Source organism: Callorhinus ursinus, unplaced genomic scaffold (genome assembly GCF_003265705.2).
Source record: "Callorhinus ursinus isolate GAN/ISIS: 27379988/994484 unplaced genomic scaffold, GSC_fseal_2.0 scaffold41, whole genome shotgun sequence".
NCBI lineage: Eukaryota > Metazoa > Chordata > Mammalia > Carnivora > Otariidae > Callorhinus > Callorhinus ursinus.
Window position 1 is genome coordinate 1,435,385 of NW_027397103.1, and position 27,985 is coordinate 1,463,369.

Sequence of the window (27,985 nt, forward strand, 5' to 3'; positions counted from 1 at the left end):
CCAGAGCAAGTGGTATCTTCCCCCTAGCCCCCTCCCTGGGATGGCTCACAGCAGGGAGGGTGAGGGACAGCTGCTGTGGGAGGACACAGCCACCAGCTGTGAGTGCCTGTCTGAGAGAGGGATTCTCCAGCCCCGTACACGCCCTTAGACGGCTGCAGTCCCGGCCCTCTCTTGACTGCAAGCTCGTGGAGACACTGAGGCAGAATCACCTGGCTAATCCCACTCCCCAATCGTAGTTTCTGGCACTCAGGAACTGGGAGATGATAAATGTTTGTTGGTTTAAGATGCTAAATTTGGGGATGATTTGTGGCCCAGCGATGGATAACTAATATAGGAAGGGAAATGGAGTTGGCCCCGCTGTCCTTTGGGTCACCAGTGGTCCCTGGGAGGGCCTCAGACTGTTAATCCTGATGTTCCTGCTGTGGCCTTCGCCAGAAGGATCTTTCCGGAATTAAAACAGATCACACCTCTTCACTCCCTAACCGCCCCCCACCCCCCACCCCCCCACCCCAGGCTTCCACTGCCTTGCAGGTAAGCTTCCAGATGGCTTGGCTCAGCCTCCAAACCCTATCGGTGGTTCTTTAACATGGACAGCCATTAGGATCACCTGGGGAACATTTTTTAAATGTCACAACTGGCTCCCACTTCCAGAGGGTCTAATTTAATTGGCCCTGTGATTCTAACGGGTGGCTTTGTGTGAAAATCAGAGCAGTGGTGCCCCAGCCGTGGGCCTGGGACACGCAGAGTCCGTATGGTCTCTGTCTTGGAACTCAGGAAAAATGCAAATTCTTGCCACCATCTGCCCCCTCAGCCCCCCACCCCCACCCAAACCTACTGAACCAGAAAGTGGGAATGGAGTCCAGCAATCTATTTTACCAGAGTCCAGGTGATGTGGATATCCACTCCAGGCTGAGGACCCCTGTCCTAGATGATCTGCTCCCACCACCCCCATCTTCCCCCAACCTACCTCTTCATTCTCAACACCTGGTATATGGTAAGTGTTTAACAAATATTTGTTGAATGAATGTACACCAGTCCTCTGATTAACACCCTCCAGCAGTTTACCCCTTGCCCGTGGCCAATCTGGATGCTTTAGATGGCATTCAAGGCTCTGCGTCAGCAGGCTTCAGCCAGCCTGCAGTTTCCCCTCCCTCCTGACGGCTCCCTGTTGGACTTCCTGTGCATCTCCACCCTGCCAACCTGAGGATGCTGGGTGTTGAGGATCTTGCAGGAGGTCTGGTCTTTGAATATGCTGTTCTTTCCGTCCTACTGTGACTCCCTAGAAAACTCCTATTCATGCTTCAAAACTCGGCTCTAGATCTCACCTTTGTAACTCTTGCTGAGCCCTGCATTCCATCAGCCTTCGCAAGGCCCCCATAGTCTAGACAGCACACCCTGCCCAGCACCCATCATGCTTGAAGGCTCCATACTCTGGTTTCCTCATCTGCCTCATAGGGGTCTTGCGGGAGGGGAAGGGGGGGTAAGAGTTAGTATTTGCAAAGTGCCGAGAACAGTGCCTGGCACGGGGCAAACGCCCATCACGTGTAAGCTGCTGCTTTTCTATCCCCCAAGCCTGTGCCTGCCTCCGTCTCCCCAACTGGCTGGGGAGCCCCCAGAGGGCAGGCTGTGGCTGACTCATGGCTGCATTTCCAGCACCCGGACGCACACGTGGGCAGCAATAAATATTTGCTGAACTCAAGTGGATTATGTGAGTTCATCTGACTCATCCTCTGAAGCTCCGCTTGGCTGTCACCCCCTCCAAGTCTTTCCTGACACCGCAGGCAGGCTGGGGGCCTCTGCTGCATTTCCACGGTCTGCAGTTCATGCCACCTGAACCCTCATCCCGCTACACAGCCCTTTTCTGTGTTACGTGCCGGTCTCCCCGGCCAAGGATGTGACTCCACGGGGGCCACGAACTCTGTGGAATTCACCTGTGTCTCCCAGTTTGATACGTGAGCGAATTGATCATCCTCAAGGGCTCGGAGTCTTTCCCAAGCTGGAGAGGGACCTGTGCTCAGGGAGATGATTATAAAGGGGACAGTGCTTCCTAATCAAGGACAGAGGAAGGAGTCCCTTGGCCACCCACGTGCTCATTTCCACGATGGCCATGCAGCTGAGGTCCTTCAGAGTTTGTGACCTCAGAGCCAGGCAGCTAGAGTCTGAAGGTGGGCAAGCTAGCAGCCTCTTCACAAGCCACCCCAGGTCAAAGTGGCAATGCTGGGGCCCAGGCCCAGACTGAGGGTCCCATCCCCACTTGCCTGTCCTGTGGGGCCTCATCCACCCTTGGAAAGTCCGGTGCCTCCCCCAGTATGTGTCCTCATCAAGAACATCACTTTCTTCAACTGGAAAACCCTGTGGGTACAGGGGAGTGTTTCGCCCTACAAGATGTCCCATGGATGTCATACAAGCCTCCTGCTCACCGAGTCACACCCGCAGGTTTTTCCTACACATGAGCACAAGTTTGGACCCTCGCACACAGATTCACAAAGTCTCCTGCACATACAACCACTATTACTTAAAGATCATGACACATGTGCGTGAAGCTTCCAAACATAAGCTGCTGACCCTGCACACTGTACATACAAACTCACACTGAGGCACCACGTCACACGACCACGCGATCACTAACTCCCACCGACCGACGATCCTGCTCCTTTGCATACACACACGAGCACACGCATGCACCCCGGCATCACCCTCTCCTTGTGGTCACATGCTCATCGTCCACTGTGCCCTTCCACAGAAAAGGAAGGGACACTGCCGAAGGAAAGGAGTCTGAAATGAATGGAGCGTGGGACATCAGGGCCCTACCGTTCTGCACAGTTGTCCTGGCAACGGAAGATGGTCATCTTTTTGTAGTCGAAAAAGGACACGCCTCGCAGGGCCCGGCTCTGGGTGTCATCCAGGTAGCAGCCGATGTACTTGGCTTTGGGGAGAGGAGAAAAGTCAGATCTGGCTGGGGACAGAGCAGAAAAGGGTTTGCAGACCAATGGTAACCAGTGTCCTTGTGGCTACGTGGCCTTCTTGACCTTTTGGTAGCAGTTCCTTCCTCTGGGCAGAAACGCAGAAATGAGAGACTGAAAGTCACGTGGGCTGGCAGACCCTGACCCATAAAGGCAGTGGAGGCCAACAGAGGAGGAAGGGACCGTTCTGCGGCCAGGGTTAAGGCCAAGCCCCTGGGCTCTACCAGTGACAACTGAGCACCCAGGGAGCCAAGCCAGGGTCACTGTCCAAGCACCACGCAGACGAGACTCACATGGAGACAGCTCTGAGGAGCTTGACACAGCTAACAGCGTGTTCTCATTTCTACAAGCTGCCTTAATATATTTACTTTTCCTCTGACACGTGGACTTGGATACCTCCAAGGATAGCCTCAAAAGCTTCCCACTTTGGTCCGTTCCAGGCACTGGCCTAGTCAGTTTGGGCCAGGGTACCTCTCTAAGGTCTAGTTCCGTTCACTGTTGGGATGAAAATACTAACCCAGTGAGGTCAAAATGGAATGATGTGCATAAATGTTTCTACCATAGTGTCTTGTGCGTAATCGGCACAAAGGAAAACGAGTGCAATAGGAATCTGGCCATTCATAGCGCTGAGCAGGCACTTTATAGTTTGCCTACATGCAGGCCAAGGGGAGTGCTTTTATCCAAAGAAAATTTTTAAATGATGTATAAAAACCAATTGTACACCATACAGAGTTTTCTTAAAGTAGTAAGTATGTTCTTGTACTTCATGGTAAATAGTCATTCTTGCACATGAAGACCACACTTCACATTTTATAAAACAGTCTTTTCCCTCTATAGTCTTAGAATTGGGACACGCGCTTTGCTAAGTGGGTTACACAGACCGTCTCGCTGAATCCTTACGATGATCTTTCAAGTACTAATATTCCCACTCTATGCAGAAGAGGAAGCTGAGGCCCAGAGGGGTAAACTCACTTGCCCAAGGAAACACAGCTGGTATGTGTGGAGCCAGGGTGGACCCGGGCGATGTGGCTGCAGAGCCCGTTTTCTGAACCCCTGCTTACTTCTGGAACCCAGAGATCCTTGCAAGGACCCAGGTGAAGTGGGAAGTGCTGGTAAGTTCGTGCTCTCTGATGACTCATCAGAGGCCCGGGAAGACCCAGTGTCTGGCCTAACGCCCGAGGCTCAGTGGTGGCAGAAGGAAGATTTAAGTCCAGGTCTAGGGGACCCCCCAAACCAGCATTCTACTTTTCCATTTGTAGGTAATGGGAGGATGTCACCAGCCCTTGCAGAGGATGACTGAGGACAATATGACGTGCCACGGGTCACTTTCCCTGGCTGGCCTGCTCTTTCAGCTGTGGGCTGGCGCCCCCCTCGCTTGTGGCGGAGAACGGGCTCTACCAGAGGGTGCAGGCTCCCTCCCGAGCAACCGTGCCCCTCAGTGCCAGCCTGCTAAGTGCAGAATTTGTCAGCCCCGCTGGAGACGGGCCTCATCCTGATCACTCTGAATTTCTTTTATAAGATGAGGTTGACTAAGAAGAATCCAGCTTAAACAGAAAGATGTGTGTGTGGCCTTCCTGTCACAGAGGGAGTCCTGGCCCCATGACTGGGGCATGGGTGCTGTTCGCACCTGAGCTGGGGGACGGAGCCTCTGGTGAACTTCGGGCTCAGTAAACTCAGTGAACCGTGTAAACATAGTTCAGTAAAGGACAGAGTATCCCGGGATGGATCGTAGAAGGGGGGGGCGGGGGGGGGGGGTGGGAGGAGGGAGCGAGGAAGGGAGGGAAAATTAGTTTGGCAGCATGAGGTCTTTGCTGTCAGATCAAAAGACTGTGGGGGGGGGCATGTATTGAGCGCCTACTATATGCTGTATACTATGGGCCATTCCTTTTAATTTTTAAAAATTTTTAAAGTTTTGGGGCGCCTGGGGGGCTCAGTCAGTTAAGCATCTGCCTTCGGCTCAGGTCATGATCCCCGGGTCCTGGGATTGAGTCCCGCATCGGGCTCCCTGCTCAGCGGGGAGCCTGCTTCTCCCTCTGCCCCCACCCCCGCCGCTTGCACGCGCGCGCGCACCCTCCCTCTCTCTCTAACAGGTAATTCCAGTACCGTTAACATACAGTGACAGTGTTACATTAATTTCAGGCGCACAATACCGTGGTTCAACAGTCCCGTACGTTACTCAGTGCTCATCACGGTAAGTGTGCTCTTCATCCCCATCCCTCCGCCCACCTCCCCTCTGGTCACCATCAGTTTGTTCTCTACAGTTAAGAGTTGGATTTGTTTTCTTGGTTTGTCTCCCTCTCCTTTCTTCTCCCCTTTCGCTCCTCTGTTTTGTTTCTGAAATTCCACATAGGAGTGAAATCATATGGTATGTCTTTCTCTGACTGGCTCATTTTGTGTAGCATTATTATTATTATTATTTTTTTACATTCACACCCTCACAAGCTTCTTATTAACCCATTTTATAGATGAGGAAGCTGATCCTAATGGCAATCACACCTGCTTGCCTTAGAAGCGAGTCTGTTTTGGCATATGGTGTATGTTCTGACCAGTTACCACAAATGTTACTTCTGGTTTTCCTCTTTTCTAAGTAGAATTAGAAGCTATGACATCTGCCCCAAGTTCCGACACCCTGTAAGCATCTCGATTAAAATTTAAGCCCAGGTCTGTCCTCCCAACTGTTTTATTTGTGGGGAGGGTCTGCTTCCTTAGGGTCCAGGATCACTAAGAGCCACATTGAGACCTGATGGGGAGAAATGCTAATGCCCCCGGATCCACTGGGCTTGAAGTGAGATGTGCTATGGCTTCGGCTGGTCTCACCTAAGGGTGAGGGTAGGGGCATTTGGCTCTATGTGGGATAGTGGATCCTGCTAGATGAAATTTTGATCCTCAGAGTAACAACAGTCAGAGGATACACGTGTATAGACATGTGTCCACTTTGGAGTGAAGGCGGGACTGTCATGATATCATTTGCACCTTCAGAGCACCACCTCTTCTATTTTTCTCTTAACAGACCTTACCCGCCCCTGACCTTGGCAGGGCCAATTATACTGCACCTCCCACCAGCCAGTGACTGCTTGATTGCTCCAGGGAAGGGCACGTGGCCCGCTCTTTGGATTCTTGCTCATCAAAGCTAGGAGAAAGAAATCTGTCTCCCTTGGGTTAATGACACTGGCAAGTCTCTGTTAAGCCCAGAGCGGCCAAGAGCCATAATCCCTGGCACCAAAGTCTGCCTGTTTGGGAGCATGAAGCCAATGCAGAGGCGAGCACAGAGTCACAGAGAGACAAAGGGCACAAGGTACTCCTTTGAAAACTCCAGTCCCTTCCGCAGCTGGGTGACAAGACACAATGCATTTTCCTCTTTAGCTTAAGCTGGTTCAAGATGGGTTTTTGTCCCTTGCCACCAAAGTGGCACTGATTCACATGTTAATACTCAAGCTAAGTTGCCTGAATCCACCCAGCTCTGAGGGTCTAGACCAGATCCATGCCCAGGCCTGTCCGTTCCAAACCTGCCCCTTCCCCCTGTAACACAGCAAGTCTCAGCTTGGGAGGAGGACATCTCTGTCCCCGCCAGAGAGACTGCCCAGGGGAGAGGCTGGGTGGCGGTGGGGGGAGAGGGCCCCTTGGAAGAGAGCTGGGATTTGACCTTAGGTCCATCTGCCCCAAAGCCTGGGCTTTTAAATGCTGTGCCACCACTTCTCTGTCCTCCCACCAGGCCAGACATCAGGCTGTGAGGTCTCACACAACAGGTGCTCAGAGGGAGGTTTGGGGTGGGGGGAGATACACAGTCCCTCATGAATGCCCTGGAGAAACACGGGTGTGTTACACACTTTGACCTGATGAACGGGCTGAGCTCTGTGAGTCAGGAAACAAACACTGAATCAGTTTCCTCCCTGTTCTGGGAGGTGCGTCCTTCCCCGCAGACCCTTCCAAGCAGGCTGGGGTCATCACAACTGTCATCCCCGCCCCTGGTGCCTGCCACCTGCTGACCCCATCAGTGTGGTTCCCGCCAACCCACCTCAGCGGTTTCCCCAGCGCCCTGCCTTCGGATCCTACTGGGGTGGCATGATGTCTCCAAGACGAGGGGGACATTAGGTATGTAACACAGGGACAAAATCACAGGCCACTTGAAGGGGGAGAAATGGCCGAGTTCACACCATCTATCAACTCATCTCTGCAGCTATCCAAATATCGCTGAAATGGCAGAGTCGCCCTGGCCGGACTATTTATGTCCAGCACAGGAACCAGGGAGGGGGAGAGCCCTGGGGAATGCAGGCATCTGGAATAGAGCCTTCCCGACTGTGTTTTTTTCCCCCTTTCCTTTCCTTTTGCTTCAATTAATCTTCCTTTTCAAGAAATTTTGCTTTCTTCGATAAAGGTAATTTGTTAAAAGGATAACTAAACATGAACGGATCTGTAGTCCTCTTTACTGTCTGTGATTAGATTCACAAACAAAAGGCATTATGTATGGAGTGCGGGAAGAAAACCAGCTCAGGAGTCAACCAGATCTGGGTTCCAGTCCAAGCTCTTGGAGGTATCATTCTCCTGCCTGGAAAGCGGGAATAACAAAGAAGGGAGATGGGTTGAATTGCGTCGTCCCCCGACCCCTCATACCGACCAAAAAAAAAAAAAAAAAAAAGACAGGCTGAGATCCTGAGCTCAGAACTTAAGGATGTGACCTCATTTGGAAACAGGGTCATTGCAGATGTGATTCGTTAAGGTATGAGCGCATATCGGAGTGGGGGCAGGGCAATCAATAGGACTGGCATCCTTATAAAAAGATGGCCATCGGAGGACACAGAGTCACAAGAAGGCGGCATGTGAAAAGAGGCAGAAGCTAGAGTTTTGCAGATACAAGCCAGGGAATGTCAACGGTTGCTGGTGATGTCAGAAGCCAGGAGAAAGGCATGGAATGGGTCCTCCCTTGGTGTCTTTAAGAGCGCACGCCCCGGCTGACATCTTGATTTTGAACCTCTGGCCTCCTGAACTGCAAGAGAATACACTCCTGTTGCTTTAAGCCACCTAGTTCCTGCTACTTTATACAGCAGCGCTGGAACAGGAATACAAGGGGTATTGTTAAAACGGACTGTAAGCCGGCTTAACCTATACACTGAGCCTTGGCACCAGGCTTGGCACAGAGCAGAGACTCCGGAGTTATTTTCTCTCCCATCCTGGATTCTTCATCCTTCAAGATGACCACTCCCACACTGTCTGGGTTTCCTAGTGCAGAGAATGAAATTTTCTGCTCATACCCGGTCTTCCATGGGGTACAAAGGATGCATCTTTCACTTTGTTCAAAGCCTACAGATCCCACAGACTCAGCTCAACAATCTCTTCCTCCAAGAAGGCACCCCCATGGCTGAAAGGGATCCCTCCCTTGGGATGCCAGATCCCCTGGCCCGCCCCTCCCTAATGCTGTTCTAAACAATTCTCCAGATACTGTCCATTACTTTTTCAAATTGGAAATAATTTAGGCTCTTGGCAGAAAAATTTTTACCACAAGGAAAATGTGCTAGCACGGGGGAAAGCAAGATACAATGCTATCTAAATACAGCATGTGCTTTGTAAATACGCTCAGGAAGGAAAGAGGCAGGAGAGCAAGACACCCAGTGTGGACCGTGGCTGCAGGTGGATGAGGCTCGGGCCATTTTTATTTTCATCTCTTTCTATACATTTTAAGTTTCCTACAATGAGCAGGTGTGATTTTGATAATCAGGACCAAGTTATTTTTTGAACATATAGATTTATCGTTTTACTTGCCTGTCTGCCCCCCAGGGGCTGTGAATGTTCCTCAGTGGGGAAAACGGTGCTTGAATCATTCCTGTGTCTCCACCAACTAGCACTGGGCAGGGCACATAGGCGTGTGATAAATATGGGATGGATGGATGGATGGATGGAGTGCGTTGGGGATTATACAGCTCAGCAGTTAAGAATAAGAGCTTAGGCTCAGACTGGGGTTGGAGTTTGCTCTGCCTCTTGGCAGCTGTGTGACATTGAGTAAGTCACTTAACCTCTCTGAGCTTCTGTTTCTTCATCGGTGAAAGGGGCTCCACTTGCTGCCTGATGGGAAGCTGAGGGTATGCACGCACAGTCCCTGACACAGACCAGACCCTCAACAGCCTGCAAAGACTGCATCTTCAACTGGAGGAGATGGGGAATGGGTGCCCTGCTGCTCCTTCCAAAAACGCAGACTGAGTCTCTCCCTGTCCTCCTTCATGCCCGGGCTTCAAAATCGAACTGAATTTGGCTTCTGCACAGGCTCTGCCCGTGGCTAGCTGTGTCCCCTTGGGCAAGCCCCATCACCTCTACGCTTTTCTGTTTTCTTCTGCAGGATTAAAGTATTGACAATAATAGCTGACATGTCTTAAGTGCTTACTGTGTGCCAGGCTCTGTGCTGAGCACCTCCTGTATACCGATAAGTGAGGTGCTATGAAGGTTAGGGTTCACATTGCTAGTTTACTCCCTCCTCCAGCTGGGCAGCCTTGGGCAAGTGCCTGAACCTCTCTGTGCCTCCCTTTCCTCCCTGTAAGATGGAGTTAACAACAGCGTGCACCTCACTGGGTTGCTTATGAAGATTACGTGATGTAATAGGTACAAAGTGTTTCAAAGAGTACCTGGCACTTAGCACACAGTCGATTCACCTTAGGCAATCATCATGACAGCCGGCTGCTCTTATGTACTTCTTAGCCCCAAAAGGAATCGGGAGGCTCAGAGAGGTGAAGTGACCTGCCCAAAGCTGCACAATCAGCAAGCTATAGAACGGGAAGGGGGACCCTGATTTGGCTGCTCAGAGCACAGGCTCTCCCAGGGCTGGGGGAGGTTAAATGAGCCGGCAAGGTGCATGGCACATCCAAGGGGCCAGCTCCACCTGGGAAGTCAGACTTCCCACCCGGCCCCAGCCCAGCCCCGTGAGCGGCTCCTCCCTCCCCTCCCAGCCCATGATGGGCTCTGAATCCTTTACAGATCCAGGCCCGCAACACTGCATCAAGCAGAGCCCTTGCCAGCTTCAGAGAAAAACCAAATGTGTTCAGCGTCAGGTCAAAGCAGCGTCTTGTTTTTAGTAGCGTTAATCTAATACGTTGTCTTTCGTCACTGAACTCTGAATAAGTTAATCAAGGACAGGCTGGATTTGTGTTTTCTTAATAACGCCGCCTCATTCCGAAGGCTGCCTGCTGTGAGCTCTAGGCTCCGGGCTTCTTTCTTAGTTTCTCTTCCTTCTCTCTTTACATTTTATAAAATATATCCGATGTCCAGGGGCAGAGGGATTAGTATGGTACAGGAAAAGGCTCACAAGCTTTGGAATGAAATGGACTTTGTTTCAAATCTTAGTTCCTCACTTTGACCCATGTGACCTAGGTTTCTGAGTTTAAAATTTTCCCCATTTGTGACACAGAGCAACAGTGGTCTCTAACTTTCTATGTTGTGATAATTAAATAAGGAAATGAAGCACTTACAACATGGTCTAGCCCATAATGATCACTCAAGAGATGGTAGCCATTATTACTGCTATGGATAATAACACCACCAATGAAGGTGACCTATTATTATGAACCAGGAGATGTGATAAGCACCTTACATATATCATTCCATTCAAATAATATGTGAAAAACAGGGGTGCCTGGGTGGCTCACTCGGTTAAGTGTTTGCTTTCAGCTCAGTTTGTGACCTTGGGATCCTCGGACCCAGACCTGTGTCAGGCTCCCTGCTCAGAGGGGGAGTCTGCTTCTCCCTCTCCCTGTGCCCTTGCACCCACTCATTCTCTCTCTCTCAAAAATAAAATTTTAAAAAATCTTTCATATGTGAAAACAGGACAGTGGCTGGCATGATGTAGGTATTTAAGAAATGACAGTAATTGCTAGTAGTAATGACAGTGAGAGTTCATTCTCCCAACAACTGGGAGGTGTTGTGAGTGTTGTTTGTATCAACTGCACCACGAGGAATTCATATTCTGTCCGGAACCTTGAGAAGCACCGGCGATTATCATTTACCTAAAGACCCTGGCGAGGACCAGAGAGGAAGGAGGAGCATTTGACCAAGCCTGGCGGGGGTGGGGGTGGGCATCAGGGACAATTTCCTGGAGGTGAATGAAGATGAGAGCTGGAGGAAGAGTGGCGTTGACCCTTGGAGGCACTCCAGACAGAGGGATGGTCATTCATTCATAGGTCCATCCAATCCTTCATTCATTCACCAAGTAGGTACTGAGCACCAAGTCTGTGCCGGGTGCTGTCCCAGGTGCTGAGTGAACAGACACCCACCCACCCCCCTTCCCGGGGTGGGGGCGGAATGATGGGAACAGAACTGGCAACATCTCTGCCCTCATGGAGCTGACAGTCTAGGAGGGGAGGCAGACTACAAACAAGGAAGCAAACACATCAAGAGGATGCTTCTGGATGATGGTAAGTGCCGTCACAAAAATAAAACCGGGGAATATGGTTGTGACCACGTACAAAGTGGGGCTATTGTACTTAGGAAGGCCTCTATGGGATGGCGAGGTTTGACTGGGGACCCAAAGGAAGGGAGGAAGGGAGCCATGGAAAGATACAGAGGAAGAGCATCCCACATAGAAGGAACTGGCCATGCAAAGACCCTGCATTAGGAATGGGCTTGGTGCGTTCAGCAAAGGGGAAGAAGGACAGTGGGGCAGGGTGTGGTGGTGAGGGGGAGAGGGGGAGTTTTACAAGATGAGATTGGAGAGGTGGCCACAGTAGGAGACTCTGGAATTTATCCTAGGTGGGATAACAGTATATCCTAAGGTGTGGGCTTGTGACAAACTTTGGGGCTTGCAAACTACCAGAAGGAGTTGGGAGTGGCTGGGGAGAGAGACAACCAGGTGGGTGGAGAAGGAAAGAAAAGCCACTTCCCGATTTCTCCATCAGTGCAGCACCTCACACCTCACCTGTGCCTACAAGATGGGGTCCCTTCCACAGGCAGATCCATGAGAGTTTCCTGCTCACCTTTAAGAACCTATTATGTGCCAAGTGCTGTCTCAGTGAGCTCTCAGGAAAAGCCCAGACAGGAGGGATCACTGTCCCTACTTCACAAACGACAAAACTGAAGCATGAGGAGGTAAAGCCATGTGCCTAGCCACATGGCTGGCTGGGACGGAACTGGAATACAAATCCAAGTGCCCCAATCTGTTCTGCCACCTCCCACCTTCTCCTTCACCTCCCTGTGAACGCTACATTCTTGGAAGAGGCAGCTTCTAGGAAATCCCCAAGGGTGGGAAAGTGGGGTCTCCTGGCTGGCTCCTGAGCCAGGTATGGGGTGGGACTGAAGCAGGGGAACGTGCTCCCCTGGGTGAGTCCCCGCCGCTAATCCTGTTTCCCTCAGTGGTGAGAGAAGGGGTTTTCTAGGAGCTGAATCACAGCGGAAGTGTGACATGTGGCAGGAAACACAAAGGCTGGGGAGGTTTTCCTTCTGTCCTGATTGGTGGTGGATCTTCCCAAACCATCTGGTCCGGACTCCCAAAACGTGCATTTGTGTTCATCTCCGGAGCTGCAGGGTTGCAGGCTCCACCCCCGCACACTGGGCAGACGCTGGGCAGACCTCAGCCCACTCTGGGAGATGGTTAGCAGGCCGAGTACTCGGGCCAGGCAGGTTTGAGTTCAACTCTACCACTCTACGGCTTTGGGCAAGCGTCCCCCTTCACCAAGCCTACTTCCAGAAGTGTAACCTGGGTGTAGTGTCACACTCCTTGCTCAGGTCCGTGGGGCTGAGCGGAAATCAGGTAAGGTACTGCACTCACTAAGGAGAGCCCTTTTTGACTGAAAGGCTAAGAAAACTCAAGGAAATATGCCCAGGGCCATGATGCCCTCCAGGAGCCATCCCCAAGAGATCTGGCGAGGCAGGCTGATAGGCCACACAGTAGAGCAGAAGCTCTCACAGCCCTGGGCGTGTGGTGCCTCAGTTTCCCCATCCCTAAAATGGGAACAGGAGCGCCATCCACGCGGAATCGTGGCAACACTTCAATACATGTAGAGGGCTTAGAAAAGTACCTGGCACACAGTAAGTGCTCAGTAGATGCTGCTTCATTTTCATATGTATTTATTTAACAAGCCTGAGAAGGCTGCGAGGAAGTGTCAGGCTTTGAACTCGGACAGATGTAGGGTCCAAATCCATGCTTGGCCGTTTGCAAGCTGTGTGACCTTGGGCAAGTTACTTTACCTCTCTGAGCTTCCCATTTCTCTCTGAAATGGAGGTGACATCAGAGCCCCTGGCATGTCGATAGTGGTAACTGCATGGCAGGGTGGTTCCCGTTAAACACGGAGACCTGGTGGCTGTTAGTATATTCTTCTCAGCCCCTCCCTTCTCCTTGGTCACGGTCCCTGTCTACCCCTTACCTCGCTCCTCCTCCTTCTCCCGGACGATCCTCCCCTTGAGGGCTCGACTCCAGGCTCCACCGTAATCACCCAGCTTGGTCCTCTCGCTCCCGTCTTTGGCCTTGAACCAGGGTCCGTACCGGCGGGCAAGGCTCGAGGCCTCGCCCGCATCCCGGAAGCCTCTGCCCAGATGCAGGTCGCCCAAGAAGGGCAGCTCGGCGCCCTCGGCCGGGACCCCCGCGGCAGGGCTGGCCTGGTTCTGGGAGACAGCGGGCTGGCCCACGAAGCCAGAGTGCAGGAAGACCAGGCTCCCGGCCGTCAGGTAGAGCACCAGGAAGGTAAAGAAACGCACGGGCTTCCTGCGGAAGTACCGCTGGAATTTGAACCAGAGCTTGGCCATAGCAGGATCATTCCGGACTGGCTCGTTGGGGCTCGGCTGGTGGGGCGTTGGGGGGTGGGGGCGTTCGGGAAGGGGAGGGAGGGGGCTGCGTTTCCCAAGCTTCCCTCAGGGATGGAACCCCTGGGGGTGTGCAGCCTTCTTCCCTCCGTGAAGGTGAGGGCCGAAACCAGAGCGGGAGGCCAAGTCTGGCCCTCCTGAGGTCAAGGCGAACTTCTCTGGCCCACAAAAGGGGCCCAGCACCTGGGAGTTGGTCCCATTTCCCTACATCTTGTTCTCTGCATCAGAGAGTTCCCAAAGAACTTTGACCATAGCAATTGCAGGACAATTCCACCGGCCACCGGCACTGCGGCTCACTTCTCGCCTCTTCTTGGCTCCTCAGGCCTGTCAGGGCTGGATGATTTCACTCAGGGAGGTTTTCTGGCCCCTTCCCCAGCTGGGGGCCAAGCTCAGTGCGTCCACCTCATGGAAACAGAAGCTGGCGGGCTTCCATCGGCTCAAGCACTAAGGCTCAGGGCTGCCACCTGCAAAACAGTGTGGACACAGATTTAAGAAGCCCCCTCACAGAGGCCAGAGCTCAAAGGGTTCCTGAACCTCTCAAGGGGGATGCAGAGGCCCAGAGAAGGGGGGCGACCAATGTCCTGAAGCACCCAGCACTGCTGGGTCTTCTGGAATCCCTGCCTTTTTTTTTTTTTCAAGATTTTATCCATTTATTTGAGAGAGAGAATGAGAGATAGAGAGCACGAGAGGGAAGAGGGTCAGAGGGAGAAGCAGACTCCCCGCCAAGCAGGGAGCCCGATGCGGGACTCGATCCCGGGACTCCAGGATCATGACCTGAGCCGAAGGCAGTCGCCCAACCAACTGAGCCACCCAGGCACCCTCCCTGCCTTTTTTTTAAAACTACACTGGGAATTTGGGGGCTTGACTCCTATGGGGCCCACATTTTGGGACAAGCTTTATCTTGGACAAGCACAAGTTCTTATGCCCCACATTTCCTATGTATTTGTTAAATATACACGGATTCATGAAATTATTTTAAGTCCAAAAAGTACCTTCTAGGGTCCTTGCTGAACTGCCTGATGGACCTGGCTGATTCTGAACCAGATGAAATTCACCCCCCCACCACCAGCAAATACTTAGTGAGCCCCTACTATGTAGCAGGCACTGTCCTAAGTTCTGGAGATAAGTCCCTTCCTTCACAGGGCTCACATTCTAGAGTGGGAGAGATCAAAGCCCTAGCCCCTCTCCTCTATCCAAGGAAGAAAAGGAAATCAGGATTATTTAGCCACAGAGTCATTCGCTCTGCATTTATTTAGCATCTACAGTATGCCCAGCTTTGTGCCAAGCCCTCTACGTGTATCACTCATTCATTCTTCCCAGTGTTCCTAAAGGAGGTAACAATTTCCCTACTTTACAGATTAGGAAACTGAGGCCACATAGCCAACCCAGAGTTGGGATTTCAACCCAGGACAGTCCAAATGCAAAACCACAGCTCATAACCACTGCCTTTGTGACTCAGCTTTGTCCCACGTGACTGGATATCAGCTGGGGGTTCAGAGAGAGACCCTGAGGCAGGAGCCCATCTCCACTGCCTCCCAGCGACCAGTGGCTCACTCTTTGACAGGGTTCCCCTCAGAGTGTGGTCCAAGGAACATCCAATTCATAATCACCTGAGAGTCTGGTCAAGTATGAAGATTCTGGATTTCTCCAACCAGAATTTCTGGTAGAAGGGGAAACCTACAGGTGTAACAAGGGGCCCTCAGGTAATGGTGATGGGCACAGAGGGCCGAGGGCACTGCTTTATGACTAAACGTTAAGGATCATTAGCCAGGAGGAGAACAGAATGTGAATTAGGAAACAGCCTTCTAGCCAATGTGATTTCATATTATCACCAGCAGGGGGCCTCATGACAATCTTGGCCAATGCACAGGATTAACTGGCAGCCAATGGAGTATCTGAATGGTAACAGCCCCCTCTAATCCAGAGCTGCATGGGAGTTTAACTGTGGTTCAAGGTAGATTCCATCGGTCCTCCATATGCCATCTTACTCATTCCCGGACAAAGCACTAAGCACCTACTGGGCACCAGTTATTGTTCTAGGCACTTGGAATAGATCAATAAACAAAACAGCCCCAAATCCATGCTTTTGTGGAGTCAAACCACCTGTTCATCCATGGATTCACCTATCTGCCCATCATCCTTTAATCCATCCATCAGTCCACCTACTCATCCATCCACAGAGCTGTACCTCTGCAACAAATACTACATTATATGTTAAAAAAAAATAGCAGGAGGGGAAGAATGAAGGGGGGGAATCGGAGGGGAGACAAACCATGAGAGACTATGGACTCTGAGAAACAAACTAAGGGTTCTAGAGGGGAGGGGGTGAGGGGATGGGTTAGCCTGGCGATGGATATTAAAGAGGGCACGTATTGAATGGAGCACTGGGTGTTATACGCAAACAATGAATCAGGGAACACTACATCAAAAACTAATGATGTAATGTACGGTGATTAACATAACATAATGAAATAAAATAAAAAACCCCACAATCTACCCATCCATCCATTGTCCATTCCTTAGCCCATCCATCAATCCACCTACCCATCCATCCATCCACCATCCATCTCTCCATCCATCTGAACTACAGCAGCCCATCCACCCATGCAGCTCTCCCGCATCCAGCCGTCTACCCGTTCTTCCATTCATTCAAAAACATGTGTTGCTTGCCTATTGTGTGTGCTTGGGACACAGGAATAAATCATCCAGAGTCCCACTTTCAGAGAATTCAGAGTCTACTGAGGGGGATAGCAACTTAATCAACCACCACACTAAATCACTATACTAGATAGTGATAAATCCTGCAGGAGATGTATGTAAAAGATATAGAACAGCAATTAATTTTTTTAGAACAGCAATTAATATTAATAGCTAATGTTTACTGAGCACTTATTATGTGCCGGACACTGCTCTGAACACACAGGTACTCTGACTTAATCCCCATACCAATTCTACAAGGGAGATCTGCAGTCATTTTACAGAGGAGAGAAATGAGGCTCAGAGAGATTAAGTAATCTATCCAGGGCCACACAGCCATTGCGAGCCTTGAAGGCCAAGCTCAGGAGTCTGGATGATGTTCTAACTGCATGCGTGGGGAACCAGTGACGTTTCATGGTCACAGCTCGAAAGCCTCCAGGCACTGGGTGGTGACCCATGGTATTCCATGCAGATCACACACATGCCTGATGTTTCTGCAGCTGGGCCAGGATGAAGAAAAGCCAGCAGCCATCAAGGGGATGGGCAGGGGGACACCAGCCCCTCTAGAAGTAGAAAGTCAAGAGCATGGGCTATGGAGGTGGAACGACCTGGGTTCAGGACCTGCCTCTTCCACCCACCTGCTGTGTGACTAGGTCAAGACACCTGTTCTCACCAACTGAAGATCCTCGCCTGTGAAGTGGGTGTAAGAATCTTGACACCTCCCAAAAGATGTACTGCTGGAAGGACTGCATTTAAAGATGTCCGCAGAGTGCCTGGCACATAGTAGGTGCTCCCGGAAAGCACCCCCAGCCCCGCTTCTCTCAAGGGCACATGTGAACAGCCTTCAAAGGCATTTGCCTCAGCAGCACATTTGCTGCTGTGGAGACGGCGGAGATTCTGGCTGTCGTGTTCCCTGTGGCTTTTTGTCTCTCTGAGGATATTTCTGGGTCTTGTCCTTTTTTGTTGTTCCCTTCTTGTTCTTTTCTATTTCAACACATCTTTTCTCTAAGTGGGTGCCAAATGGGTTTTAAGAGGATAATGAGCTCATTAGAAGCTGGCAGGGAACAGAAAGAGATGGAGGCATTGATGACGTGGGGAGTGAAGGGGGCCCACCCGGGAAGGGACTATGAAGAGGGGGGCTCCTCCAGGGGACCGGGGGCAGTGCTGACTTGAGCCACCCATGCACCTGCCAGTGCTGGGAGGGAAAGCACCCCGGAAGCTGGACACCACAGAGGTGGGGGCATCCTGTCTGTCCTCTCTCTGAGTGAGCCCCAACATCTGGAGCACAGGTGGTCCCCAAGAGGTATAGGACAGGAGTGAGAAGAGTCGGGGGACTGACCTCCCCTGGGGTCTTAAACCTAAACCCTGTCACTAGAACACTGGGGACAGCCTCAGAGAATAATGTTCAGGGCTCTGTGGAGACAGTACCTTCCATTTCTCAGCTCTGGGTGGTCCTGGGGTTCAGGGCTCCCCGCTGAGCCACAGTCCTACCTCCCCAAGGGAACCCCGAAGACTTCTCTGCCTCTCATGACCCTCTGTCATTCTCTCCCCATTCCCAAGTTGCTCTCTGTCTCTTTCCCTCTATGTGTCTCTCTCCAGACAGAAATTCTAACCCCAAAGGGAATGGGGACATGAAGCGAACTGCCATTTGTTGAACGCCTGTCCCATGCTGGACACTGCACGCAAAGGCTTTGCAAACATATTCTCACAAACTCCTCCCTCCTGGCAACCCATAAGGCAGGTGATGGTTCTTCCCAGCCCACAGACGGCGCAACTACAACCCCGAGCAGGGGGTACGTGTGGGCCTTCACCTCTCGGTCTTCATTTGCCCGTTATGTGTTGGAAACCACAATCCCGTCAGCATTCTCTCCTGCTGCTTACAGGTGTGAGACTCAGGGCAGGTGCCCTCACCTCTATGAACTGCAGTTTCCTCTCTAGGAAATGAGTCAACCACAGAGCCTTCTTCTTGGGGTTTTGGAGGGTCCGATGTGACAGCCCACACAGGGCTGGAGCTGGTGCTCACTATGAGCTCTCAGGCTCCATCCCTCTCCATTCTGCATAAGAACTCTCGGAGCCTCAGTTTCCCCATCGACCTAATGTGGTGGATGACATGATCCCTGTCTCCTTCCGAGGGCTACTGTGAGTTTCCACAGGGGGGAGGGCAAGAGGCCCCCTTTGCAAGAATGGCAGCATTTGGTTACTGCAGCTCATGTTTCCAGCTGGAGCCTCAGAGTGTCTAAACACAGCCTATTTTTAGCACCGAGTGAACCTCTGGTGCCAAGCTGCCAAGAAAATGACGGGTGAGGCAGAGCTGCCCCGCAGGGAGGGAAAATGGGAGCTACAGCAGCCCTGAGGCTCCCTCCCCTGGGGGGGGTGTAGAGCTGCCCCTCCAGATTGCGGGAGCAGGTAAGTCTGGCTGGAAGCCCATGAGCCTGGGCAGTGGGCACTCCCTCTCTCTCTCTCTCTCTCTCTCTCTCTCTCTCCAGCCCCCTGAACTTGACTTCAGGGCACCAGCCCAGGGACCAGCTGACCCCTCGGACACCATCCAGGTTTGTGAGGTTGTGATTTCTTCACACTCTGCGTAGCAGACGCAGCGGGGAGGGGGGTAGTTCTCCAAGAAACTGGGAGCCCAGACCAGAGACGAAGTTTTAGTCTTAGCCCAATGATAACAATTATTACACAGAAATCACCAGTATTTGCTGAGCATTCACTTTGTGCCAGGCACTGTGCCAAGCATCTTATTCCCAGTGGGCCAGTTAATCCCTTTGAGAACGCTTTGAGGTGGTTATTAACCTCTCTGTCCCTCAGTTTCTCCATCCCTAGAATGGGGGAAATAATAGTACTTTTCTCATAGGATTTGTGTGAGGACCAAATGAGTTGATATATGCAAGTGCTGCCTATGTGTTACCTCTTACTGTAATAATTTTTAGGTCACGTATGCCGTTTTGCCTGCCCGGCACCATTTTTTCTGGAAGAAGGACGCTATTTTCCCACACAGAGCTTCTCTGTCATCGATTCTTAGCTTGTATGGCCGGGGTAGAATGAATTCCCCTCACCAGCTGCTGCAGACACTCAAACCTGTCGTCTCCTGATACTGATGCTCAGGAATGTAGGGTGTGCATAGACCCAGGAGTGGAATTCCCAGGGCCGACTGTGTGAGCATCTCAGGACAACCTGAAGAAAGGCTGATTGGTTTTCCAAAGGGCTGTACTGGCAAGGCCCCCCAGTTGGTGTACAGGTGTTCCGTTGCTCCAAACCGGCATCCAACACTCTACGTTGTCAGTCTTTTGCGGTTCTGCCAATCTGATAGGTCTTTAACAGATTTTGTATATGCCCCGCCCAGAGACTTCGCTCCTGAATGCCATTTGGAAGCAATGGTGGGAGCTGGGGAGTCAACACCCCGGCCCCCTCACCCCTGGGATGGAGTAACTGTCAGGTGGAGTTTATACAATCTCCTTCACTCTCCCCGGAGGGATTCAGCCTCTGTCTCCCTCAGTGGTAGCTGACTTGACAGCACACCCTGTGTTGGTGTCTTCCCTTCCCTGTCTCTCTTCCCCACTCAGGGAAGGAAAGAAGTCAGGATGCTCTTCGCCTCTGAAATAAACTACTTTGGAATATACTGTGATTTATTCAACCTTTTCCCTACCAATAGGCCTGTAAAATATCTCCAGGTTTCTTCCCTTATAGATAAGTAATGCTATGATTAACCTCCTGTATGGAGATCTTTGTCCAGATTCCTGGAAGGCGACATAGGACCTCTCAATAATGAGGAGACATAGTTATGATTATACCCATTTTCTAGATGGGGAAAGCCAAGGCTCACAGAGATGAAGTGATGTGCCCAAGCAGACAGCTTGCAGGACACGGAGCATGAATCCAAGTGCACAACTGTCTAAATCTCAATGTCGTGACATGCTGACACCAGGTAGACCACCAGAACAGCTAGCTCCCCCTTATCGACTCCCCCCTTTCAGTGGAATCCCAGCCTCAATGGAAGGATCCTTCCTGAGCTTGGAGACACAGAAAACCATCCCTCAAACACTTCTTCTCCAGGGAGTCTAATCAAAGTTCTTCTTTCTCATCTTTCCTGCGCCCGGACCAGCCATTTGGCCAATGAAAGAAGTCCTGAAATAGCCCCCAAAATACCATTATAAATTATATGCCAGTCTCGTGGTTTTCACCCATGATCTTTAGGAATCTAGAATTTTCTTAACCCAACGAACCCTGGGGGAGAACTTCACTTGCCTACATGGTGTGTGGACCCCCCTCTGTGACATGTCCTTCCCCTCATGGGTGTCCACAGTATAATGATGCCACTGGGTCCACGATGGACCTGCTCTGTTGGTTCTCCCCAGATTCTGGCTGCTCTGGGCAAAGGTGCAATGGGAGCTTTAATACATACAGACTTGCTTTGGGAGCCCAAAAAGTGGGATTATAGTGTCCAAGATTGTGCACATTTGTGTGTGTGTGTCCACAGGGGAAAACCTTGCTCCAGGTTCCTAAAATCAAAACCTGTGTTGCCTTCCTCATGCTCACGCAGCTGCCAGGAAGAGTCCCAGAGCCCCCACACCTCCTTCCTTCCATTCCTAGGACGGGACTCACCCGCCACCACCCAGCATCCACAGCTCACCATCCGTGTCCATTATCATTCATTTTTCCCCAAACTCAGGAAAATAAATGAGAAGGCAAAGTGCCATTAGCTTAATGGCCTTTAACACCCAGCCATCTGCCATGATGTAATTAAATAAAAAAATCAAAAAGAGCATATGCTGCCCATTAAAAATAAATATTAAAATTTTGTTTCCCTGGGTAATGATTCTAGTACCTCTTGCTCCATGGGCAAACTTTATGGCCTTTTTCACTTGTTGCAGAGACTCAGGCTGGGACCACAGTGAACAGAAACGAGCAGGGGAGAACCGTGGAAAGGGGTCCAATCGAGAGGCAGACATTTCTGGTCTGAGCCTGCCCCATGCATATGGTGGCTGTGGGATCTTCGGCAAGTGGCCTGTCTCTCCAAGACTCAGTTTCCTCATGTGTAAAATATGGCCAATCTACCCTGCCTCACTGAAAAGGTATGAAGGTACGAGCTAACGTGTGTCAAATACAGAGTACCGTAATCATCGGATGTGCTCATGTTTATCGAGCACCTGCTATGTGTCAGGCACAACCATCCTAAAAGAAAGGTCACACTGGTTAGCCCCATTTTACAGATGAGAAAACTGAGGTTTAGAAAGGTTATGGCATCTGTGCAAGGTCACAGGGCTAGGCAGCGGTGGAGCTGGGTTCACACCCAGGCAGCCTGGTTCCGGACCCTGCATTCCACCGAGCCTGACACAACAATTTCTCAATAGATGGTCATACTCTGCCCCAACTTTGGCCAACTCAATGGACCATCTCCCCTTTCTCATGACCAATACCATTTGCCCAGACTTCATCTCAGAAAAGGATGACGATTCAGTGAGTTGTTTGGATGAGTCTTGACCACCCAAGGTAGGTGTGGAGGACCCATTTGCGGGGAGGGGGGGGTCCATCTAGTGAGTGACCTCCAAGCCCCTGCTCATGGGGGCAAGCCCCAGTGGTCATGTTTGTACTACATAATAAGCCCACTGGCATTGCTGGTGACCACAGGTGGACTCAGGTATAAAACTGGCCAATCAATTCTTGTCCCCCTCCCCCAGAATGTGGAGCTGGGATCTGAGACATGACAATCTCTGCTTGTTGCTTGGAATAGAAGCTGTCATCAGATGGCCAAAGAAAGAGCTAAAGTTAGTCTGCAAAGAAAGGAAGAAGAAACTAGACGGAGACTGAGGAGCCAAGAAAGCTTTGGGTTCCTGACTCATGGCAGGCCAAGTGCCAGCCTCCCAGGCCTAGAGACAGCACCAAGTGAGAAGATGTGGGTGCTTTGCTTACTATGGTGCTGGGTATACAGCAGGGACTCAATAAGAGTTAGCTGGGGGTAGATTCAAAGGGCAGCCATACAAAACTAAACATACTCTAACCATGTGATCCAGCACTCATGCTCCTTCCAATTCATCCAAAGGAGATGAACACTTAGGTCCACACAAAAACCTGCACACAGATGCTTATAGCAGCTTTATTCGTAACTGGAATCATGTGGAGTCAGCCAAGATGTCCTTCAGCAGGCGAATGGAAAAACAAACTGTAGTACATCTGGACAATGGACTATTCCTCGGCGCTAAGAAGAAATGAACTCTCAAGCCATGAAAAGACATGGTGGAACCTTAAATGCATCTTACTAAGTGAAAGAAACCAACCCGAAGAGGCTACGTTCCGTATGATTCCAACCACAGGACACTCTAGAAAAGGCCAAACTATAGAGACAGTAAAAAGATCAGTGGTTGCCAAGGGTTGGGGTGGGGTGGGGGACGAAAGATGCAGGGGGAAACACAGAGGATTTTTAGGGCAGGGCAGTATTTTGCAGGATACCAGAGTAGTGGAATATAGGTCATTATAGATTTGTCCAAATCCACAGAACGTCCACCAACCCCCATGTGTGAGCCCGAACGTAAACTATGGAGTCTGGGTGACAGCGACTTGTCAGTGTAGATCTACCCACTGTAACAAATATCCCACTCTGTGGCGGGATGTTGATGGCAGGGGAGGCTGTGCAGGCGTGGGGCCAGAGGCATCCGGGCAGTCTCTGCACTTTCTGCTCCATTTTGCTGTGAACCTAAAACCGCTTTAAAAAGTAAAAATCTATTAAAAAGGGAGACTGCAATCATACACGTGAAAAGGTGGGACCCTCCAGAGTAGATGTCCACGAGCCACTGAAACTCTGGGCCAGGGGAAGGAGCGGAGGTACAGAAACGGACAGAGTGGGGGAGGCGGGTTAAGAGGGGAAGTGACAGCTCCCCTTGTCCAAGGGTTTGATGAAAGGGGCCCAAGGTGCAGCTCGCCCAATTCCCTGGGCTTTCCTGTCACACGGGCAGCTGGCAGCCCTTCTCAGAGCCCAGATCACTTTCCTCCCCAAGAGTGACGTCTAAAGAAAGGCCCTAAATCCCTATCATTAAGCCATCTGGAGTCAGCCTTCTCCTCCAGGAGCTGCTCTGTCGTAGGTCAATTAGGGCACATTTGCATAGAGTCCCTTAATAGGTTGCTAACTGTCTGGGGGAGATAATGGATGGCTCTGGTAGTTCTGGGCAGAATGTTTACCCACAGGGGCAGGCCTACAGGGGGTATCAGAGAATGGGGAGGAAGGCAGGAAGGGAGGGGAAAGGAGAGGAGGGGAGGGGAGGGGAGGGGAGGAGAAGGCCCGGGGGAGGGAACAGAATGAAAGGTTACTGCCTCACGTGCAGTAAGGGAGAAGTATTGGGAACCTTTTGCTTCGGTTGTGTGTGTGTGTGCATGCTGGAGCCTAACTGTAAAGTGCCTTTCTCGCTGTAGGTCCATTAAAATTACTTGAAAGCCCTAGTGATGGAGAAGAGCAGGGGGAGACACACTCTGGGGAGCGTGGTTGCAGAAGGACCCACTGAGAATCAGGCGGCGTTGGAGCGGAGACCTCATCAATGAGAAAGGGGGCAACATGGGAAGATCTGGGGCAAGGATGTCACAGGCAGAGGGGTGACTGTGCAGAGTGGGAGGTGGGAGGGGGCCCAGCACATCCCGGAAGTGGGTGGGTAGGGTCAGAGCGGGGAGGGGAGGGGCTGGGGCGTGGACCCTGTCGCACGGGGGCCCTTCGGAGGAACTTCGGTGTGAGCCATGCCTGTCTCCTGCAGTGAACAGTGAGGAGGTGGCGGAGGACGCCTCGAAGGACCCTTCCTGTCCCCTTGGACTGTGGCCACACTTCTGTGGCTCTGAGGTGGGCCAGAGTAGAGAAATGTTTGTTGAGTGGCAGAGCTGAGAACTGCCCAAGCGATCAGTGGTGGCTCAAGAGTTTCTTTCTAGATGGGGCTCAGGGGAAAACTCTGGCCGCAAGGGCAGGCTCAGGGCTCGACCTGGCTGTACTGGGATGCAAAGCGCTCAGATGAAGTGAGAACATTCGTCACTATCAGGGGTTGGCAAACTGTCCTTGGGCCAAACTGGCTCTTGGTCTGTTTTTGTCCGCCCTAGAGCTAAGAATGGCTCTTATATGTTAAAGGGTTATGAAGAAGAAGAAGGATAAGCAGCTGCAGACCCCCGGAGCCTCAAATATTTACTATCGGGCCCTTTCTCGGCAATGGAGGCTGACAGTGGAGGTCCCAGGGGAGAAAGAAGGCGTAGGGCCTTCCGACCCCAGAGCTCGAAGACCCTGCTCTCTCTGGTCTCTTAGCAAGTTCCTTAGAGCAAGTGACAAAGGGCTGGAAGTCTGGAAATCCCTGGCCTCAAAAAACAGTCTCCTTTTACAGAAGGGGAGACTGAGGCCCAGAGACACTCAGACCAAAGAATCCCCATCCATATGCAATGCCTCCCATGGACCTGAACCCAAAAGGGTTCAGTAAGTTTTAGCTATTCCCATCATTATTACTACTGTTTTTATGCCACCATAGAGTTGTAGAGTCAAAGGGTCCTTAGAAGCCAGTTAGAGCAAGTCTGAGAGTTTACAGATGAGGAACCTGAGGTTCAGAGAGGTTCAAGGGTTGCCCAGGGTCACACAGCCAGGCCAGGGCCACGCTGTTCCCAGACCAAGCCTGCGGCCCTACACTCCTGCCTCTCTCCCTGCCAAGCCCCCCCCGCCCCCCCCCCCACGAGCCCATGGACACTTGCTCTCCCCCCGGGTGGCCAAGGCGGATTACACTCTAATTTAGGACCAGCGACAGCTCCTGTGAGCAACCAGGGGATTCCCCAGCAAGAACCCCGCTCCCACCCCCAAATCCCCCAGCCCAGTCTTTCTGCCCAAATACGTTTGTGTGTGCGTGTGTGAGGATGTGTGCGCCTGGGAATGTGTAGGTGTGTCTGTGTGTCTGGGTGCAGGTGTGTGTATGTCTGAGCATGTGTGTAGGTGTAGCTGTGGAGGTCTGTGTATGCACGTGCAGATGGGTATGTAGGTGTGTGTCGGTGTGTCTGTTGGGGGGGAGGGGTCTCTGAGCCCCCAGCCTAGCTGCTCACATTCAAGCTCTCTCCCCTCCCAGTGCACCCACCCCCCAGTCTTAGAGCAGGTACTAAGAGGTGGGCTCTCCGCCCATCAGAGCTGGAGGGAGGACCCTTCACAATTCCCGGGCCACTTTCCTCATTGACCCAAAGGGGAAGGTGGAGTCAGCCAGTGACACTACCCAGACCCAGGCCTCCTGGACCCAAGCCAAAAGCCTTGACGCTCTCCCTCGGGGAAAAGGACAATGTATAAACTACTATTTATTGCACACCTACTATGTGCCGGACCCTTCCGTTTACACCATGTCACTGCTTCTCCCCAGTGGCTCTATTCGGCAGCTTGGTTTTGTTCTCACTTAACAGCTGAGCCAACTGGGGTGGGGGTGGGGGAGGCCAGTCACCTGGGCAGAAGGCAGAGCTGGTGAGTAAAGCAGAGCAAGACCTGACCCTGCGCCCGTCCGACTCTAGAACCTTAATCACAACGTCCCCGTGACGTTCCTCTGGCCGCCAGCACCCACCTCCGACCTCTGCAGGGTGAGTGCATGGATTTTGAAGACCTCCAGGCCCAAAGGCCTTTCTCCAGAGAGTGTGCTCAGCCAGCTGGTGCCCCTCTTGAGGCCCCTCAGCTGATGAGGGAAAGGAGCCCCTTCTACAAGGCACAGGGGCCTGGGGACTTCAGTGTGGCCTTCAGTGGCCCAGGGAGATCGGCTGCCATCCAACAGAGAGATGTCCCCTCCCAGGAGGGTAACCACTGCCGGAAACAGACCATACTACAGCCCCCTGGTTCACCATCTGGACACCATCGAGAAGGTGATGCATGCGTGTATGAACACGGATACCCCGGTGCCCATCACCCTCCCTCACAGCACGCGCACATATGCACCTGCCCCTGCTTCTCCATCCCCCTTCATGGTACATGGCAGGAAGCCTTCCACTCAACTCCCAAATGACAAAGAGCAGACACTAGGTGATGCCCAGACATGTTTAGGGCTGCACCTAAAGCCAGAAACCAAAGCTTCTCGTTGGGACCAAACATGGTTTCTTATCCCCTGGGACTGCCAAAAAAATAGACGAGTGGACCAGAACACTACTCTGGGATCCTCTGCCTCCAGAGGTACAGAGTGAAGTCTCTGTTTCTAGAGCTCAGTTCTAAGATTTTACCCCACTGCTCTGCCGTCAGGATGATTGTAAGGCTCCATACCAGGATCCCTGACACCTAGCATTCTATGCTGGGACACCAGGGTCCGTTTCAATGTTGGGCAGGTTCTCAGATCCTGAAATTCTGTTCTGAGCCCCTAAGATCCCATTTCCTCCCACGTCAAGGTTGAAATTCTCCCTGGGTGACAGCCATGCCTCGCTGGCTTCCAGTGACCAGGATGAAAGATGTGCGCATGAATTATATATTTCCAGGCATCTCTAAATTGCTCAGCAATTACAGTACGCCAAAGGTCAGCTGCCTGGAGCAAGAATGTCCCCTTCGGCAGAGAAAAACAGCTGGATGGAAACTCACTAATGTACATAAAGACATTACCTCTTGCAGGGTAAGTGTAGGAGTGATTTTTTTTTTTTTTTTTTCATTTTGCCTGTCTTTTCTTTTTTCCCCTACTGGCTGTGGTTTAAAGAAAGAGATGGAGAGCACATGAGTTTCGAGGTCAATGAGACTTGAGTTGGGATCTTGGCTTCATCACTAGTGCTGAGAAGGCGAGGAAGCCACTTATCTCCCCAGGCTGCAGGCTCCTCATCCATAAAATGGGATGAGCATGGTGTTCCCGCTGCATGGGTTGTCCTAAAGGGTTTGCCTCAAGGGGTGCCTGGGTGGCTCAGCTGGTTAAGCATCCAACTTTTGATCTCAGCTCAGGTCTCGGTCTCAGGGTTTTAAGTTCGGGCCCTGTGCTGGGTTCCACGCTGGGTGTGGAGTCTTACTTTAAAAAAATTTAAAAAAAAGGGGGGATTTGCTCCAGTAACGCACGTAAAATGCTTATTAGAATGGGGCCGGGCACACTGCTGGGTCTCAACACAACCACAAATATTGCTAACTTCATGTTTGAGTCCACGCAGACAGCCAAGGCTTGGCTGAGAATATGGGGGTTCCGGAATGTAGCGGCATCACTGAAACCCTACTTCAGATGTCACTTCATAAATCAAGACATCAGCAGGGCATGGCCCCTCTCTGAGGCTCCGTTTTCCCAACTTGTAAAATGGGCACAAACATGCCACTTCTCGAGGTCCCCCCCAGGCATCTAGGACCAGCAGCTTTGCCTTACCATTGTGATGACTATTGCAGCTGGTGAATATACAGTGTTAATATTAGCTTCAGGTGAATGATAGATGATTCAGCACTTCCATACATCACCCAGTGCTCATCACAACAAATGCTCTCCTTCATCCCCATCTCCTATTAGGACCCCCTGCTGCCAGAGGGCTGGGGCGGGCCTGGGGCAGAAATCAGAACCGGGGGCGACACCTGCTCCATCAACTTATTCGTGATTCTTTGTAAGGAGAGACCTCACCAGTCTCAACATTAA

The 27,985-nt window shown here is 51.6% G+C and overlaps 1 protein-coding gene and 1 long non-coding RNA gene across 9 annotated transcripts in view; one reads left to right on the forward strand and one right to left on the reverse strand.

The window, feature by feature from the left end:
* Nucleotides 1–27,985, reverse strand: part of WSCD2 (WSC domain containing 2) — a 115,512-nt gene that overhangs the window by 38,289 nt on the left and 49,238 nt on the right. For 6 of the 7 annotated variants that reach the window (XR_003211644.2, XM_025889305.2, XM_073880992.1 and 3 more), the window contains 2 exons: nucleotides 13,301–14,200; nucleotides 2,812–2,926 (listed from right to left, as the gene is read on the reverse strand). Coding sequence is in view for 6 of the 7 variants with exons in the window: in XM_025889305.2 (XP_025745090.1) it covers nucleotides 2,812–2,926; nucleotides 13,301–13,679 (494 nt within the window). In the remaining variant the exon portion in view is untranslated. The remainder of the gene's footprint in view (nucleotides 1–2,811; nucleotides 2,927–13,300; nucleotides 14,201–27,985) is intronic. The other variant, XM_025889306.2, reaches the window with a different exon arrangement.
* On the forward strand, nucleotides 15,255–22,778 carry LOC141370620 (uncharacterized). 2 transcript variants are annotated; one of them, XR_012374811.1, is made up of 4 exons: nucleotides 15,255–15,439; nucleotides 20,236–20,358; nucleotides 21,305–21,505; nucleotides 22,112–22,778. It is a non-coding gene; the product is annotated as an uncharacterized lncRNA (long non-coding RNA). The 2 variants fall into 2 exon arrangements; XR_012374812.1 differs by lacking the exons at nucleotides 20,236–20,358; nucleotides 21,305–21,505; nucleotides 22,112–22,778 and adding exons at nucleotides 17,087–17,216; nucleotides 18,920–18,982; nucleotides 19,364–20,050.